At 41.6% G+C, this 17,420-nt stretch overlaps 4 protein-coding genes across 4 annotated transcripts; 3 read left to right on the forward strand and 1 right to left on the reverse strand.

Annotated features, from left to right (window-relative positions):
* Positions 1 to 5,957: 5,957 nt before the first annotated feature.
* On the forward strand, positions 5,958 to 7,033 carry EV420DRAFT_1651312 (uncharacterized protein; the record flags this gene model as incomplete). The annotated part of the gene is made up of 2 exons (XM_060478535.1): positions 5,958 to 6,000; positions 6,051 to 7,033. 2 exons carry the CDS (start codon positions 5,958 to 5,960, stop codon positions 7,031 to 7,033), a joined length of 1,026 nt encoding a protein of 341 aa, XP_060323032.1.
* A 15-nt stretch (positions 7,034 to 7,048) lies between these two features.
* EV420DRAFT_1279903 (uncharacterized protein) lies at positions 7,049 to 7,243 on the forward strand (the record flags this gene model as incomplete). Its single annotated transcript, XM_060468173.1, has 1 exon — positions 7,049 to 7,243. A coding segment is annotated over one exon (195 nt), but the record flags the coding sequence as incomplete, so codon positions are not given.
* An 81-nt stretch (positions 7,244 to 7,324) lies between these two features.
* EV420DRAFT_1651313 (uncharacterized protein) lies at positions 7,325 to 9,396 on the forward strand (the record flags this gene model as incomplete). The annotated part of the gene is made up of 3 exons (XM_060478536.1): positions 7,325 to 7,354; positions 7,410 to 7,938; positions 8,765 to 9,396. 3 exons carry the CDS (start codon positions 7,325 to 7,327, stop codon positions 9,394 to 9,396), a joined length of 1,191 nt encoding a protein of 396 aa, XP_060323034.1.
* Positions 9,397 to 15,070: 5,674 nt separating this feature from the next.
* On the reverse strand, positions 15,071 to 15,606 carry EV420DRAFT_1486605 (uncharacterized protein; the record flags this gene model as incomplete). The annotated part of the gene is made up of 4 exons (XM_060470425.1): positions 15,071 to 15,147; positions 15,212 to 15,302; positions 15,364 to 15,487; positions 15,569 to 15,606. The coding sequence occupies 4 exons, from the start codon at positions 15,604 to 15,606 to the stop codon at positions 15,071 to 15,073; spliced, it is 330 nt and encodes a 109-aa protein (XP_060323035.1).
* Positions 15,607 to 17,420: the final 1,814 nt, after the last annotated feature.

Consider the following 17,420-nt stretch of genomic DNA (forward strand, 5'->3'; position numbering starts at 1 on the left):
GGTTACTGAAATTATTGGCATTTTGGTGCTTGTTGCATCAGACTGATTTTTGTGATTAAGAGTACAGAATATCATGCTATTCCTGTACCCACCCATCAGTACAGTACAGTTATTTACTGGTCATTGGAACGCCGAAAAATGTTTTTTGTCCCATTCACCACACATCGTCTTTTTCCTCAAATAAAGTAGCTACAAAACTTTTAATATTGCTCAGTGATGTCTATACAAAGTATGAAGTGGATCAAAGGATCTATTATTGAGATATTCATAATTTACAGTGTTTCATTGACTGATAAATGACCACATGGCAAACCCCTGCCAAATTTGCATCACTGTTCAATTTTTCATGGGGTCAGCAGTAGCACTAAAATCCCCAAAAAATCACTAAAAATCCATAATGTCTATGTCTCCAATTATACAATACTTTCAGGCAGCAGAACTGGGGAGAACGAGGCTAAATCAGCTGTTTCAGTGACTGATGGTGTTGCAATGACCTGTCAATAACTGTATTCCTCTCACCAGAGTTCCTCTATGTACCTCCTTTCCTCCTCTCAGCACCAATTTCCCTCTGACTTGAATGGTGGTAATGTCTGCCGCCAATGCACTGAACAATGGTTTAGTCCTTTCCAATCCTGCAAGAAACTGAACATCGCTCTCATTCTGTATAACCACAAGCAGAGCTAGCCTGCTTATTGCACATCCCCTTCAAATGCCAGGCTTAACCGTGAGAACTCTCTTCCTACATTAACCTTGTATTCCAATGTCACTTCAGCTGACCAATAGATGCTTGAAGAATTTGAATCCCTGCATCCCGCTCATTGCCCATGGCACAGATGAAACACATTAAGCTTAACCTTCCAAAAAACCCACCTGAAAAATAGGCTTGTGTAGCTGACAAGCACCTCTCATTCACATTAGGAGTAGCGGGAGAGAAATCAGCACCGTCTTTTGCTCTCGAAAAAAGGTAGTGGCTAGTGGATGTGGACCACATAAGTATCTGAATGTCAATGTAACAATTGAAGACTCGGATTTGGTTAAGGCATAGAAAGTTGGCCAATAGCTGAGTGTAATCTCAAGTCCTGGCAAGTGCATTGGTCCACGAAAGCATAAAGATTCTCTTTCATTTCCAATATATCATATTGATTACAGAAGCAATCAAAATAAAAGACCCACAAGGGCACAGCCCCAATGTACCCATTCAATACTAGGAATGTTGTCTGGTACAAAAAATCTGGTATCAGTAAGACACACAACAAAAACATATGCTCATTACCCTATGGACTACAGGTATTCTACAGGTCAGATTGGCCCTTGGGGGGCTACCATCTAGCATTTAGCAATCATAGTGATTCATAGTCTTGATGAAAGCATGACCCTGACGTATGAATGTAGGCATGTGGTTACACCCCAACTGAGATGGAATGAAAAGGACAGAGAATCAGAGATCTTGGTGGAAAAATGGTCTCATCAGATGAGTATATTCACCCTCTGAAGTAGCAAATATAAAAGATATTGCATCATGCAGGAAGAACAAGAAAATGAAGTGTTGCACACTGACTGAAAAAAGAAGGGAGTTGCAAGCCAATAAAGATATGAGCCCAGAGCGGTCTCTGATATTGGTATGCTCTCTATAGAGGTTAGAGGTCTAAGAATAATATCATGAGCAAAACTGGGGGCTTGGGAAACAGGTGGGAGTAATAATTTCAGTAAGAGAAATTACGGATGCAATAGAGCTTCATGCATCCAACTCTATGAGGCCATCAAAATGCAAGGGGAATGTGCATTTCATCAGAGGATGATGTGTAAGGAAGGGGACTCACAGTGTGGTGGTAGAGAGCGAAAGAGGAACAACAGGATGTATAAGAGCAGTATGTCGTGAAACTCTTGAGTACAAGTAACATGCTTCACAGGGCAATATGTAAGAGTTGCTCCCCATCTAAGCTAAGGGAACATAGAGTTAACTGGATGTGGCTTTTGGAAAAAGTGTGTATAGTGTACCTGAGTAGCATTTCACAGTACATCCATGCCTTGGCATTCCTTATAGGTGGAGACAGGAGCCACTTATTGATGTGACATACGATGAAAAGATGAAGTAGGGCTGAACTCAGAGCAGTCTGGTCATCAATCAGCAGGTGCATGTCTTCAGGTGGGGTAGCAATGTATGTCAACCTGTGTGTGGGTCCTCCTGACAAGAATTGACCATCACCTGTTCCAGGGTGACATAGTGCACTATGTTGAGGACTGGGCATATAATATGAAGCAAGGTTTGATAAGGGCAAGGCTTTCTGAGATGGCAATCATGGGAACTCACCATGTTCTCCTTTGAAGGACATCACAACAGGCTGCCATAGATGAGTGCTTCCCAGCTGACATCAGAGTCGAAGAACTTTTCACCACAACGTGAACATCAGACCATGTTCATCAAGGATGTTTCAATGACAGAGGAATATTCGCCTCTGAAAACGAGTCACCTCCATGCGAGGACATTATTCCCTGGGTTCTAATGGAGAACCATTGAAGAGAGGATGGCAGGCAGACTAACAAGAAAAATGACAAGGCAGAGAATTGAGATGAAGAGAAAGAAAAAGGCTCACAGGAAATGCTGGAATTGGGAGTTCATCCCAAGAATCTAACGTTGATATGCCTGGTATCAGGCTACCTGTAGATTTTGCGATTTTACATCAGTTTATGCAATCTACAAGTGGTACAGAGAGCAACAGTGGAGGCTTCGTGCTGGTAGCTAAATACTACATAAAGAATGAAAGCACGGCAGTATAGAACGGACTTAGAAACGACATCTCAAAGAGTCAATTCTACCAGCCGTCAACACGCCAAGCTAAGCCCTACCTAAACAAGACTATTACAGTCAAATCTCGGGGACTCGTCTGTATGGAGTATAAAAACCAAGAAGTTGAAGAATGGAATGAACTAGATGCCTCGTTGTCTCGACAAGTAGAAAGAACCTGTCAAGAAAAATTGCTAAGTCAAGAAACAGATCAGCTTTCGAGATCAACTCAGGCTAGGAAAGGAATAACCTTGGAAGAATGAATAGCCATGTTGGGTACCGAGATGACCGACCTTGATTGCGCAGTGATCAACAGAATATAATCTCGGACCTGCAGCTGATTGCAATCGGTGGTTACATCCTTGAGATCCTGTGCAGACTGCAGTATTCAATACATACGGCATGCAGCAAGCCTTGCAGATGGAAGAAGGAGCACCCACGGACCAGTAGGGCACTCCTCGGTGACAGAATAACCCAGCGCAGTCACATCGAACTGAATAGAAACTATGGAATGGCATGATACTTGTAGGATAGTGACTCACTGTTTGTATTAATTCCAAAGCTCGTACCATAATTACTGTAGATACGGGCTCCTATACCTAGAACACAAATCGTATAAATTAGCAGCGACTAGACGCATAATGGCAGGAAAGCATTCCCCCACGTTTGTGCTAGTAGCCTGTATAGCTACCTAATCAATCACTGGTTTTATTGCATATCCTCGACTGAAGTGAATTAAGTTACCAAAGTCAACCCATAAGGGTGACTACAGTAATCTAGAAGAGTTAAGTAGGAAGTAGATATTAGCAGCAATAGAGTAAGTGGAAGGATAATCTATCAATAAAGCGGTACGACTACAAGGCTTTTATACCTGTACAATTATTCTAGTATATTCTATATGTGTCCTAAAATTATAGCTAAGTGAATCAAGTAGAAACTTCGAGTATCGATGCGACTTTGCATGTGTGGGTAAGGTCCGTTGACCTGGTAGAAGGTTAGCACGTCGGCTTGTTCTGCTAACAGTAGAGCTGTCCCCACATTTGCACCTTGCTAGTTAATTGAACTGCTCCACAGACAAAGGCCTCATGCTCTCTCTCTCTCCGAGATTAGCAATCTAGACATGCTGAGTCGACTTTAAGTCAAAAGACCTCATCTAGTTGAAGTAAAATAAGCCCTAGAACGCTTTAAGTTCGAACAATCGTCAAGTTCAAGGAACTCCAGAGTCTGTGTACTCTTTGCAAGTCTTGTACTTGAAGTCAGAACCTGTGCGTTCTTTGTAGAGTGATTTTGCACTCTTTGTAGACCTTGGAGTCTTTGGTTGTTTGATTATTTGAAGTGTCCGCTAGAAGCTCTTCTAGACAACGTCAAAATGAGTATAACTTGCTCAACTATACCTTGCAAAACAAGTTCATAAACCCTGCTATTGCGGACTAGTGTACTTTGTGTAAAACATATTGAAAGAAGAATTGAAGTTGTTTTCAGACAAAACACCACTAGATTATCTAAATCTAAGTACATCACGAGTGCTTCTATTGTACTCACCCTTGAACTTATATACATTGGTGATAGTGTGTGTGTATGTGATTTAGTATCTAGATTGACGATCTAGACGCTTGTTTCATTTGCATGCTGCCCGTTACCAAGCACATCAACTTGTGCTATTTTGGTTTGTCAATCTTCATTACCATGCTCTCATTGACATATCTGGTGCTGAAATTTTCCATTGGGACAAAGATCAGACCATATTCCTGTATGCCTTACCATGGACCCAGCCTGTGATGTCCCCTAAACTGGAGTGTGTACAGTATCTCTGGGCATGGTGAATTCTGTGTTATCCACATGCATGGATGTGTTTCCTTGCATTATCGCTCCTGTGTTTGCATTCAAATGCATGCATTTCCTAAAAAGGCAGTTGCATTAGTTGAAATGTGTTTGTGTTTGCATGTGTGACATCCTTGCATTTCACCTGCAGATGCATCATGGCATGACACGAACCAGTCCATTATCTGGGATGCCTTAGACCCTGTTCCAATAAGTTATCATTCTCAGTGTCAGTCAGAAAGGTACAGCCACGATCACAGATTGATCGGCCATCTAAATCAGAACCCACACTCTACTGCCATGTCCCACATTGTGCTACTCTCCCTTCCTTTCATTTCTGATTACTGCTTCATGTCCTGCACATTTAAACTCTGTCATAGTCAATGAATCCATCTCTACCTATGCCTTCAAGGCCCTCAGTTTGACTCACAAATGCAGAGTACTTGCTATCAGTATATCTCAACCATATCTCAGGTGTGACCACGATTTTCTTTGTTTATCAGTGCTTAAAGATGCTCTCTAGGCTCATAGTAATCCTTGGTAGAGCTAGGCAAAGTATCATCTTGCTGCCGATCTGAGCAGGACTCATGATCATTGCACTCTGCTGGGCAAGAAGAATTCTGTGTGGTCACCTGCATGGCTGCATGGCTTCATGGCTGCGTGGAGCATGGCTGCATGGTTGATGTCATCAGTGTGGTCTGATATGCCCTGATCAGCATGGTTGACAAATCACAGGGGTAGTCAAAATCCCCTCAAACATGACTCAATGCACTCAGTTCTCCCTTGCCATCATGTTCGCTAGATCATCTTCTGTTAGTATTATTGTAGGCTGTGAATAACTATTGTGAATTTGTGAAGGGCTATCTTTTTTCTATCTGTGTGCAGTTTCAGACCTCGGATCTCTTATTATCTATGCTGGTCGCTTAAATCTCTTCTTCATCTCATGCAACCCATTGTGGGAATAGGTGGCCTTTAACTCGCAGTTTTAACCTCAACTATGATATCCATCTCCCTACTATTACTCTTCACTATGGAAATATGGAAACCGATTCATTTCAAGCATTCCATTCATTGGAAATACTGTCTAACAGCTGTTATGCAAATGTGTTATGTATTTCACCCCTCTTCTTTTCATTCTCGATGCCCCGCAAGTTCCCAATTATCCCAGAGACCACGAAGCTTTATAGACCATGTTTATGCTTCTCATATGTTATCTTTTCTGATCAACAAGGAGCTAATGAAAATGTTCACCTCCCAGGATAAATTCAAGTGATATCTACATCGCAGGCTTGATGAAAACCTGCATGGGCATCAAAATGAAGATGTAATGAATGCTGGAGGGCTTCTCCCCATGGATTATCTTCTTACACATGTTCCAGTTTTGGATGTGAATGGTAAGACACTTTCTTACTCATTGCTGGACAGTAATGGACATGCTTTCTAGGCAACGTGCAATGTTACATACCCAAACCTGTGAAACGAGTGGAAAACCCATTGCAAAATCCCAAGGAAAGCGAAGGGTTCAAGCAAGAAGTCAAAGCTCCCTTGGCCCTCTTAGAAATGAAGGCTGTTCCTCCTCAGCCAGGACAAGATGGTTCTGTAAAAACAAAGGATGAAGGAGAACAGACATATCTTCAGTTCCATGCTAGCAATGCACCCACAGCTACCGGTAATTCTAAGCTACCACCCACAGTTAAAAATACAGCGCTTGATCTGATGAAGAGTGAAAACCTACATGAGATGTGGGATGGATGGCCTGATGGTGATTTTGACCTTGATATTGATCATACCACATTTGAGGCTACGAAGAAACTTATGGTTCTCTGGTCTATGAAGGTTAACAGGGGGGATAAAATCCACTCTGCAAATGTGGAAACCTGGAAAGGTGGAAAGAGATCAACTCGCCTTTGTCTAGGCTATATGGAGTGCAACATGAAGACTTGCTGCATAATTACTCATCCCAAAATAGACAAGCCTTCACGTGAGAAGCAGCTTGCAATTTCCTGTCACTGTGGTGGCAATATAGTTTGGAAGCTGTGTCCTGGTGGTCCTGGTGGCAAGGGTGTTCACTCAGTCTTGCATCACTGGAGGGATGGAGTGCACTATTCAAATGGCGGATATCATCGCCATCCACATCTGACACATGAAATCCATCTGACACCAAAAGCGGAACTGGAATTCAGGGAACTCACATCATCACAGCCTCATCTCAAGGCTCTCGCTTTAATTGTTGGTCACCCTACACTCCAGGGTCTGCATGGCAAGTCTGTTGCTGATATAGCTACATCCTTGACAAATGCCAGAAGAGTGCAGTATGAACACAATAAAATTAGGAAGTCATCTGGGAAAAAAGAAACTTCTACCAACCAACATTTTCTTGACATCTATTCTGGTTTCAGTCAGGCACATCCTGATTTTATCATTTGACAAGTATTCTGAGAGGTCATTGTTATTTCTCTACAGTCAGCCTACATGTCTAGCACAGTCCTCAAGGATACGATCATAGACAAACCCATCAATGGCATGGTTTCTGATGCTGCCCATGGCTGGTGGAGAAAACGAACGTCTCTTCTCATTGCAACCTCGACTTACTCAACAATATTGATGTGCTGGGTTCCCACACTATTCTCATATTAAAACGGTGCTTCCAAGGAGCATTACATGCATCACTTCTATGCATTATTCAAATCAATGGCCAAGCAGGCTGAAAAAACAAACATGGTACTCACTGATGAGATTTTAGCACAGGTATGCACTGTACCTCATTTTATATTAACCTTTTTCTCACCAAACAAAATTGAAGGTCATTGATTTCAGTGAAGCAGAGCGTTCTGGGTACCTTCTTGCATTTGCCAAGTTCCGCATCAAACATGGTGACTCCCGCACTCAAGACCAGCTCCTCACAGATGGTGCGAAGCTTCTGAAGGGATGTGAACAGCATTTTCGCAATGCAGTTACCTGTATTAAACACATCAGCTCCATCATTCCTGTCGAGGATGAGAAGAAATTCAAGAAACTGGTGATGAAACTCTGCTCTGTTCCTAATCAAGAGGAATTTGAGGCGATTGCCCATTGCATTGTTAAGAAATGGTTGCACACATCAACATGGCTTGCATGGTGGACAAGAGAGTCACATGCCTCTATGATCTTCAAGTTGCAGCAGATTATGGATGTGGAAGTTTGGGATTCCATTCCAGGAAGTATGAATGCAGAGGAGACAATGCATTGGAAACTCTATTCGGGGGCTGGCTGTGATCATGATGTGATCAAAGGCTTTGAGGGTCTTTTGTCTATAGCTAACTACTATGAACGATTGAATGAGGCTGCTCTGGGTGAGTTTTGAAACTACATCTCTCTTTTTCCTACTCAGATTCGTAAATTTCAGTTGGTTCTCCAATCTGCTATGGATAGTCAGAACCATGGAAAGTATATGCTGAGACAATTGGGCAGACTAAGCCATCTCGTGCACTCCAGCTGATTGTCTCCCACCACAAGAAAAATGATGGCTGCCCTCCAGATACATGAAAAGAACTTCATCATGCAAATTTGCAAAAATCACATGTTCAGTTTGAGGACAATCTTAAACATCTGGCACCTCAGAAATTGCTTCCTCCGCAGCCAGGATATCCCTGGTCGAACAATTCTTGTTGGCTTGACTCTTCATTAATGGCTTTTCTGCAGCACTCACTCCACAGTGGCCACTGTTCTCGTCCTTATTTTGATGCTCCAATGAGTCCAGTACACCTCTCCTGAATAGTCTACACTCAGTTCTAGATACTCTACGAACACTGGCCTCACCAAATGATGCTTCTCTGAACTGATCAACACTGCTAACAAAGTGCAACTGTTTCCACACCATCCTCTGGAAGAACAACATTCTGTATGGTAACATTCATGATGCACAACCAATGATAGTATGTTTTCATTTATTCTGAATGATTTTGATGATATTAATGGCTTATACAGTCATGGCTGAGTGATCTTATGTCTCATCAGTTCATTGGCAGTGATATTACTGCCCAATCGCTATTCTTTGGGTTGTATATCACAGTTCAAATGTGCCAAGGGAGTCAATATTGGTCTGAAAAAGACTGCAAAGAACATTTGCTCATGTGCATGTCTGTCGTCCTCACAAGACAACTATCTTCTATCCACCAGAGTCCATAGAGGAAGCCACATGCTTGGGTGGCAGCATCGAAACCTGGTTTCAAGAATTGATGCAGGCTAATCAGGCAGGACATCTGATGGATGCATGCTGGCACAATGCAGAAGGAGTATCCCCTTGTTGTGGAAAGCCTCAACTCTTGGAATTCTATGTATCACTTCCTATCATCCTGACAATTTCTGTTGATGACTGGGATCCCAAACACTGGGACTTTCCAGCATCTTTCACTCCTACATCTCTAAAGGATGATCATAATTATGGGCTTGTATACGACATTATGGCTTGCATCTTTCTCATTGATGGGAACCATTTTCAGACATGCTATAGAACTCCCACTCCAGATAACAAAGGCTGCACAATCTACATCTATAATGGGATGAGGAGCAAAGGCTATGCTACTCACAAGCAAAAGGCTACATTGGTGATGCATATGACAGGAGAAGAGGTCATTGATAGGCCTGATAAGTCTTATCACACTCAGATGGTCATTTATCAACTTCATGGAGGTCGTACTGCACAAAAGGCTTTCCTTCAGGCACAATTGGGCATTGCTGAAAGAGTACATGGGCTGTCCTTTGACTCTCATGATGTTAGCATTGTTCCTGATGTTGCATTTACAAGATAGAAGAAATCTGGTGGCAATCTACAGACTGCCAGAAGATTTGGGAGTATTCATCATCTGAGATTCCTGACAAGATAGATTGTACACTTTTGGATAGGCTAGATCAATCAGAACCCTCAAGAAAGTGACGTGCTATTTCTGAACATCATTCAGAAAGTCCTGTAGCAGAGATGCAGTCATCAAAGGCTCAACATATCATATCCCCCAGTCCTTCCCCTTCTGAGCAAGTGTCATCAGGATCAGGATCAGATGAACCAGATATGATTTTCCAATGTTGCTGTGGGACAACAGGGAACTCAGATTATTTTATGTCACCTGAGAAAGGTGTCTGCTGTGATATCTGTGGATTCTGGTCTCATGTTGCTTGTCAGCGTGGTCTCAATGGCATGGCACATCCACCATTCCTGAACTCCCCCAAGGTCAAATTTGAATGCCACAGATGCGGTATTGACACAATCCAAGAGCTCCTGCATGGATGTCAAGAATATAGCAAGAGAGAATCAAAGCGACTGTGAGTACAATGCTAGTTCGGTTACTATATCTTGACTATCATCTCTAATGCAGGAATTCTGCTCATTCTTGTGGAGTATCTGTTCAAATGTGTCTACTGTAAGTGCTCTTTCACAGGCTCATATAGAAGTACTCACAAAAGTCCAACAATAGTATTGGAAAAGCAGCCCTTGCAAGGGATGGGCTTTTCTGGTATGTTGTTCATCTTCTAGATGTTGAAGGCAAATTTTGGACTGTAAAGTGGTTGCGTTTCAATCGCTTTGCAGAAGATTTGACTCATATTCATGGAGAAGTAACCCAGGTTCATGAGAATGACATTGTTGACAAGCTGTGGCAGGACCAAAAAGGCCACCAAAACATCTGAGTGAGTGTCATATTATGTCTATGCATATATTTATTTAACAACATTCAGTTAGGGAAGTTCCAGCATGCCTCAGAGGTCAAAGAGCAAAAAGACAAGCTTATGATCATGCCAAATCTGTTGCCTTTCACATCTGAGGTTGATGAAGCTCTTTCACCTCACGTTGATATTCTCAGACAACTTCTTGAGAACCCAGGTGCCATACCTATCCATAACATCCCTGCAATGGGTTGGCTGCTTCAGCAAAAGAAAGATATTTTTTCCTGTCATTCTGATATCAGGTGGTATCTCTGAAGATGACCAAGCAGCCTTGAATTCCTGGTTTGATGAAAAGGTTCCAGGAGCAAAACAACGTTGCATCAACTGGATTGGTCTGCTTCCAGTGGCTCATTCTTGTACTCTTCTGGTGGCTAGTCACCTAAAAGACACACTACTATCCAGATATGGCAAATATTGGCCTACTCTCTTAGAGAAGACATGGGAATACATAGATAAGCATATGGGTACTAATTTTACTACTGTTGACATTGACCTTGAAGCACATGAAATATTGGAGTCCTAATTATTCAGCCAAAGTGACAAGGCAGGCGCTGTGGGTAATCAACAATGGGGCCTTGATGTAGGATGCCATCAGGATAATTGGTATCCTTATGCAACAGATCATGGTGATGATTATAGATTCAGAACAGACTCTGAAGTAGAGGTAAGATATTCTTTCATTATCAATCACAGGGTGATGCTGATACCCTAACTTTAGCTGGGACCACATTATCTGTATGTGGATGGGATTACTCATGAGAATCAGATGAAACAGCCCCAAAAAAGCTCTGCTACTAGGGAGCCTAAGGATTACTCCAGACCGAGACCACGGCCAATCCTTAAGAAACAGCGTTGGCAGATCTAATAACTTGGTGATTAAATTATATTGGAACTTGATTACAATTTATCTGACCCATTTTTAGGTATATTATTCGATTTGAAGCATTTCCATGGTTGAAATATAGCTGCTTTAGACTTATATTATCCAAATTCTTCGAAGTCTTGTTAATATCACAGCTTTGCATCTGGATTACCCTAGCTTAAACAACATGGTTGGTAAAGGAAATAAATTTGAGACTATCTGAAGAGTATAAAGAAGCCTTGAAGACTGTTGGATAAGCATGAAGTAGCAATGTACACAATGTGAGGTTGCATCTTCACCAAGCTGAGACTTAACAAGAAGGGGTTTTATATTTGGTAATGGCAATGACATGCAATAAGTCAGATTATCACACAATTAAATGCATACCATACCATTTTACAAACAAATATCAATGCGACTTTCACAGAGGAACTATGTGTGGTGCCTGCATGGTACCTGCATGGTCCGCGTGGCTGCATGGTTAGTCAGTGTGGCTGTGCATGGTCAGCCTGCATGGTATGGCTGCATGGCTGCATGGTTGCATAGTACATCAGCATGGTCACTTGCTTGGTCAAGGTATATTGGTACATAAGGAAGGACTATTCTGGTGAGAATTAAATGACTACTTTGGTCAGTATTAGAGCATTCAAGGGATAATTGATGTGATTTCAATGTTGAATTGATGTTCATAGTGTTGTAACATCTTTGGACTAGTGACTTGATGCCAGCAAAATGAGAGAGTAGCTAAGTTTTGATATTTATCCTTCTCATAACCATAGATACACACATGGAAGATACAATGGCACCTACAAACCCAAGATTTGAAGGTATAAACACTTCAATTGGCAAAATTGAGCTTTGAAACATTTTCAAACAAAGGTTTGTTTGTTGCAGACAATTTACAAATGAAGAAGAAATAGATACAAGTATATGTTTAGTGGGGCATTCTTATCATTGCACAGTATATATTTACAGTCAAGGCAAGTTCAACTCAAGTTCAACTAAGGACTTGTGTGGCCTATGTGGCCATGTGCCACGCATGCATGGTACCATGCAGGTGACCATGCTGAATTTCTAGTGCCCCACTCTGCTCCCAGTTTCATGCCACTACTGCAACTTTCCATGGTCTGTACGCATTCTTTCCTTGAAGTGCTTACTATATATCCAGTTTGATTCTCTGGCCCTCTGGATAATCTCTGTAACAAGTCAACTAAGATAGGTACAGGCTTGGTTGGAATAATCTGAACAGAAATGCAATGTTTGCATTATAGGTATGCAAGTATTACAGCCCCTTTACCAGTAATCTCAACTTATATTTCTTTGACATAGCATATCTGTCTTTGATAGCAGTATCTCAGTTATATTGTCATTTGTAAGTCATTGTATGCATGCCTTACAATTCTCTCTGATTCTCTTCACAGGTATGCAATGTATTAGCACAAAAATAAATCTATTTCACACTACTTTGACCATGGGGTGCAACACCAATATCCAATTCCCATAGTTTAAGTCTCGTTTAATCTTCCTGATTGTTAAATTTCTGATTTGTGATATATGAAAGCCCTGGAAGAATGATCCTGTCCAAGCTTGGAAGGTTTTACTATCTGTATTGTTTGATTAACCATATTGCATGCGAGAAGGAGTGGATGGTGGGATATTGGAGAGGCAATGTACCGGCTCCTAGGTTGTAGCAGGTTATTCACATGTTGCAGAAATGCACCTTATTGATGCATTATGGCATAACTGTTCACAAAGACATGGAATTCTGGCAAGTGCACCTATACTGCACTTGAAAATGATAAAGCTTATATCATTGAAAATACCTAGCTCAGAAATTATCTTTGTGCTCATGAAGTTGTTTAGCAAGGGGATCCTGCAGAGTTTCTCATTGATCTGCTTTCCTTGGAATTCAATTCCAAAGTCAACAAAGCCCTTTCCCAGCATCGCAGTGTGCTTGCATGGCTTGTTGACACTCCAAACGAGGTGGGTGATGCTGCTGTTCTGGTGGAGGCATGGTTGTGGGGTTGGATTTGCTCCCAAGGAAGCCTCTGGTCATACATTGGAATGGCAACCTAACTCTTAACAATCTTGCAAGAATCAACAACTATTTAAGATGATTTTAAGGTATTTCATAGTAAAAGTTATGTGAAATAAATCGGTACAAGGACAAAAAGCATATTGCGCAAGTTCAACTCCAGTGAAACGCAAATGTGACAAGTATGTCACACTTGTGTTCAAACCTTGTAACGCATGCATTTTTGTGTCTTGACATGTGTGGGCTGCCTCTGCATTTGCATGAATATTTGAACACTTGCAAGAATGTTCAATACACATGCATTACCATGTGAATGCATGCATTAATGATCTGGACGCAACCATCATGAAGTTGATGCATTGCATTCATAGGATGGGATTTACGTTAGACCTGCAGTCAATTAATTGTGTATCCGGGACACCCTGTATGTAGCTTATTTGATGTATGTTGTGCCTTAAACAACTAAATTACCTCTATTAAGTGTATATAACATTCTTCTGACATACTATGCACTCCGGAGAATTGAGATATATTCGAAGGACTCAAGAACATTAAATAGCACTCACATTTGAAGGCAATTGCATGCAAATGACACTATATACACACATTGATGGAAATGCAAATGAATGCACCAGAAACACAAGTGAATGCAAACAAATGCAAGCATGCAGCATGCAAATGCAGAATTCTCCTCGCCCCATGTCTCCTTGGTATCACAAAATGATCCTGCTCTTCTCAGAGATAAGAACATCCTTCTCTCTCTTTTCTGGATGACTACTTTCCTCTCCTTGTTGAACATTCTTGGATCTGGATACATAATTTATATATCAACCTCCATGCCTTAATTCTCTCACCTGTTGCCTATTGATGCCATTGATGAAACTGAAAGACATTGATGTGTTTGTGTCCTCAACTCTTGCTCTCCAGCACAGTCTTTGTCCAAATCTCCGGTGTCGACTTTCCTCCCATTTATCTTTGTGCCAGTCCCCGAACGTTGTACATACGAGCTCTCGAGGGCAGAACAGAGTCATCCATCAGTCAAGCTTGTGCCATTACTGTTGAGGACAAAGCACAAGTGAGTGGAAACGATGGCCATAAAACAAATGTTGCAGTCTCAGTTTTTCCCCATAAATCGCACACAGTCCTTTTTTCATCTTGGGTCAGGCTCCCTCACCAAGTGTGTTTCAGCGTCTACCTTGATCAATTCAATCTACACAATAATGTTGAATGTACCCTATGAAATATCTCTATGTGCGATCACGATAGGGTTCTCATTCGATTGCCTTTGGAAAGGGAAGGGGAACAAAGGTTATAATTGTTTGTATCTGCAGTCATTATAAAGGTGTTTATCCCACCACTTTTGGGAATGCGAACTTAGACATTTTCACGTGAGTATTCGATGCACAGAAAATCGATACAGAAATTAACTCTATGACCAGGGTGAGATCATCCATTCCTCTCATGATGTCTTTTCACTGAACAGGACTATGTCTGGGTTCACATACTCGTGAGCATGTTCTTCAGTCTCTATGTGAAATCCAATTTCAATGCGATAATGATGAACACAACAACGTCTCTTGTCCGGCTCAACCACTGTGTGAAAATCCAGCCAAAACAGATCCCTGGCGAGAGTTCAGTGTTTGACATGATTCCACATTGCCAATAATATTTACACTTTTCAAGGAATAGAACCAGACAGGCCTTGCGAATATCATGAAAAAATCGTTTTATCTGCCTTTAAGAAAGTCTGCAAGGATGGACATGCTCTTATGAATGATATTAGCTCGCTTATTTTTTTCCTCCAATCACCAGTTCTTATTGGATTAAAATCCACTCTTATTCGAGAAACCACAAAAATGTCTAACCATCCTCATTGTACCTCTTCACTCTCATAACCGCCCCCTGTTACTGCAACCCTCCAGCTCACGACATCCTTCCATATCTCATCTGCTACCACAGATCAGCCATCAGCACCAATTCATTGTCCTCTTCTCTTCCTATGCCGAGTTACCTGGATCCCCCATCTTGTCAGAATGGTATCCACAGAGTATTCTTCCTTGTGTTGATACCAACTCATGGAAGATGAAAACATGGTGGCTGTCCTGGACATGAACATGTGACAAGATTGAAAATAATGAGCTATGAGGGAGGAAGGGGGCATACATTGATATCGACACTGAAAGCATTGCCATTAAAGAAAGGGATGAGATCCTTGTGTGTCAGGACTACATTTGAAGGGTTTGTCTCTAAGTCTTCAGAGCTGAGGCCAGTGGTGTCACGGAGAGAACTGGTAGGAAAGGTCTTGGTGGGCCAGCACACTGATTCAGTTGAAGAATATCACTAATTATTGGGTACAGGAAAGACTCACCAAAGACCCAAAATATGTAGTACTGTCCACATTACCATGATTGATTCTCAGGGTAGTGGTCCAGTGGACAAACAGCAGTTTGTATTACACTGTAGGATGTGTCTTTGTATGGAATATGGGACATCAATGCATCAAATGCGGAGATGAGTTCACATCAGCCTCAAACAGGTCGGCATTAGTCTGGAATACTTAATACGAGTTTATGAGGGTCCTTGATAAATAGGTTCGATCATTGGATATGAATCTTTTACATGGATGATCAAGGTGATGATGAAAGGTCATAAAGGTGATGAGGTGAGTCAGAAAGGTGTTCCACAGAATAAGGTATCATGTTGAAGTTCAGAGAACATGTAGGACAGAATATGCAAAGGTCTTTCAAAGAGTTCCATGGAAAGGATATGGGCTTTATCTGATGGACAGATTGAAAGTTCTCAGGATCACATGCTCATTCAGTTGCTGATTCCATGATATTGACTCATGTTGACCTTATAGGTCCTTGGACTTCAGTAATGCATTCATATTGTTGACACATATTCACCTACAGCTTCTAGATACTTATATCACTGCTTCCAGCTACCTTACTCCTCAGTTGCTTTCTCCCTACTTGATGCACTGAGGAGGTTCATACTCATTGCCCTTATACCTATTATACTGGACACTTATGCTTACTTATAGATGACTGATTGTGTCTGCGTATCTTAGGTACACTGGTCTACAACTCATGCTACATATTTTCATTCTTCCAATGCTTGTGTGATTATGCATCGACTCTGAGGCTGCCACTAGCAGGCTAGTGGTTGTTCATTAGCAGCCGTTTACACTTGGAAAGAAGACTGTTTGTCTCCAATCATTAAAACCTTTTATACACAGTTATCCCATTGATAAGAGGAATGCAGACTTTTTCATCCATTCAAGGCATCAGCACAGGCAGTCATTACAGCAAGTACTCACTCTATGGGCCTCAAGATGTACGGAAATATGAATGGCTAGCCAGGGTAAAATCGCCGCTTCCTCCTCTCCAGATGTATGCCAGATTTCTTTTCAGGAAGCTGACTAGCAGCAGTCATTCCCAAAGGTGACAGCCAGCACACACTGGGCAGTCGAGCACCAACCCTCTGTACATTTCTTTGTACTTGTAAGTTTTCGGTGTTCTCATGATGTGAAGGTGACCAATGTTAATGGTTCCGGAACAGAGATCCTCAAGGTACAGTATCGTTTTAACTGTTTTCTTTATCCTTGAAGTTTGTTCTCATGAGACTGGACTATGATATTGTTAGCAGCATGTGCATCAGCCTCAGTTACAAATGACTCATGGGTTTTCTCAAACATTTCTGCCCTGGTATATGAAATAACTCACTCATGATTGTGCCAGGTTAACAACTGATATTCTATTGGTCACTGTATGAACTCCATGTACAAATGTTTTCTGGATTTGACTTGACCTTTCTGAGACTGATCATTCACCTGACACTCTCTCCCAGGATAGCACTAAAATTAGTGCATTCTCCCATTGAAGTTGTATTGAGGATCTCTAAACTCCTACAAGTGTGGCACTAGTATCTGTCATGAGAGGAATTGCTAGTGAAGAAATTCTTCAGAGCTCACTTGACTGGAAGTGCATACAACTGAACAATTTCTTCATTCTCCAACCGACCTCAGCCATGCCTTGGCAGAGAGGGAGAAAGTATGGGTATTATTTTTAACATCTGGAACTGAAGACTGATATTTATGGCACAGACTCCCAGTGTTCAACTGGTGTTTCTCATTGACAGCTGGACTGGTTATGTATATAACTCTATTCTAGCCAAGGAACGACCCCTTTCTGAAGCTTCACCACCTGAGGTCAGTCATG

This window comes from Desarmillaria tabescens, assembly GCF_030435595.1.
Source record: "Desarmillaria tabescens strain CCBAS 213 chromosome Unknown EV420scaffold_94, whole genome shotgun sequence".
NCBI classification, from domain to species: domain Eukaryota; kingdom Fungi; phylum Basidiomycota; class Agaricomycetes; order Agaricales; family Physalacriaceae; genus Desarmillaria; species Desarmillaria tabescens.